This window comes from Rhagoletis zephyria, unplaced genomic scaffold (genome assembly GCF_001687245.7).
Source record: "Rhagoletis zephyria isolate East Lansing unplaced genomic scaffold, Rhagoletis_zephyria_1.1 Rzeph_scaffold_19074, whole genome shotgun sequence".
Classification (NCBI taxonomy): Eukaryota; Metazoa; Arthropoda; class Insecta; order Diptera; family Tephritidae; genus Rhagoletis; species Rhagoletis zephyria.
In genome coordinates, this window is record NW_016176134.1 from 4,409 (window position 1) to 5,825 (window position 1,417).

Below are 1,417 nucleotides of genomic sequence, written 5' to 3' on the forward strand. Positions count from 1 at the left end.
GTGGATATGTAGGATTTCTGCGATGGATTCAATAAACGGCATATTATGAGTAAGAAACATATGGTATGGAGTGCTTGATGTTAATGTGTTTGGTAGCTTTGGCTTTACTTACCATGTCAGAGTCATTATTTGCTTCATTGGCATTACCAACGCTCTTTTCACCGTCCAAAAATCTACATTTTTTTAACAATAGTGATTTCCGATCGTCTACGCGTCCACAAACAGCTAATTCTTGCTTGGCTCCTTTATGGTCACGTAAAATGCGCTGTATTGAGCTCCGAAGCCCGTAATCGCTAACCGACCAACCCAATTTGGTCATATATTGTTTAATTGTGTACAGTACGCGAGTACGTTTTTCTGGCACCCAATAACTCGAATGCTGTTGATCCCATAGGATTGGATACTTTTCTAATATTTTTAGAAATTTGCAAGAAATGTCGCGGGTATACGTTTCATGGATATTGAAATTAAACTGAAATAAAATTACTCTTTCATAGCATCGTCAGGGAATATTATCGTTTTTACTACCGTTTTAAGTTTTTTCTTGGAATCGGCCAAGGGTTCCTCTTCGCTAGACGAATCGTACTGGGGAAAATAACAAAGGAAGATCATTTCAACGTTTAGGAATACCTATTTAACGACAAACCATATTATTCTTGTCATCAGCCATGTCCCAAGCACCCGTCGATTCCTCAGACTTTGCACTGGCACCATCATTGTCGGGGCCCTCATCATTGGAATCGGATGCCTTGGCAAATTCGCGGTCATCGTCGCTGTCATCGCTTTCACTTTCATACTCAGCTGCATCAACTTTGTTTTGTTTTATTAACTCATGTTCCATTTCTTTCTTTACAGTCGCTTTAAAAGTTACTTCTCCACATTCTGAATTTTTATCCTGCTCTTTCTCGAATTCATTTTTTACCGGCAAATTAAGGTCATGTTTATTACTCAAGTGTTTTAGAAATCCCGACCACTGCCCAAATGACGCCTCGCACTTTTCGCAGGAGAGAGCAAAAAAATGATAGTCATCTGTTGTTAATATCTTTCCGCAGACATGCAATGACTCCCTCATTGTTTCAAAAGTTTTTTCAGATCTAAATGCTATAAATTGAATAACTTAATTCATCAAACAAAATTTTCACTCGAGAAGCAATCCAATCAACAGCACGCAAGAGGTGCAAAACTACCGATGGCACTATAGATAGTATCGATAGTTTCAATTTGTCACTACTATCGATGAATGGTGGGCACTATCACGATATTATCGGCAATCTTTTCTCATCGCTTTTTTTATTCCATTATCGGTTGCGAGTTATAATTCCTAATTAAAGAATTCATAATTATTTGAGCGATCGTGTATGTAGGTATATAAAAACTATGTTAGACACATTTTTTTATATGCAGCAAATAACAAACA

General features: G+C 37.5%; 1 protein-coding gene across 1 annotated transcript in view; it reads right to left on the minus strand.

The window, feature by feature from the left end:
- Positions 1-1,214, minus strand: part of LOC108380378 (zinc finger protein 678-like) — a 5,181-nt gene extending 3,967 nt beyond the window's left edge. The window contains exons 1-3 of the mRNA XM_017636748.1: positions 647-1,214; positions 529-585; positions 113-472 (exon numbers count right to left, since the gene is read on the minus strand). Of these exons, the coding sequence (XP_017492237.1) occupies positions 113-472; positions 529-585; positions 647-1,072 (843 nt within the window). The 5' untranslated portion in view covers positions 1,073-1,214. The remainder of the gene's footprint in view (positions 1-112; positions 473-528; positions 586-646) is intronic.
- Between the last annotated feature and the right edge of the window lie 203 nt (positions 1,215-1,417).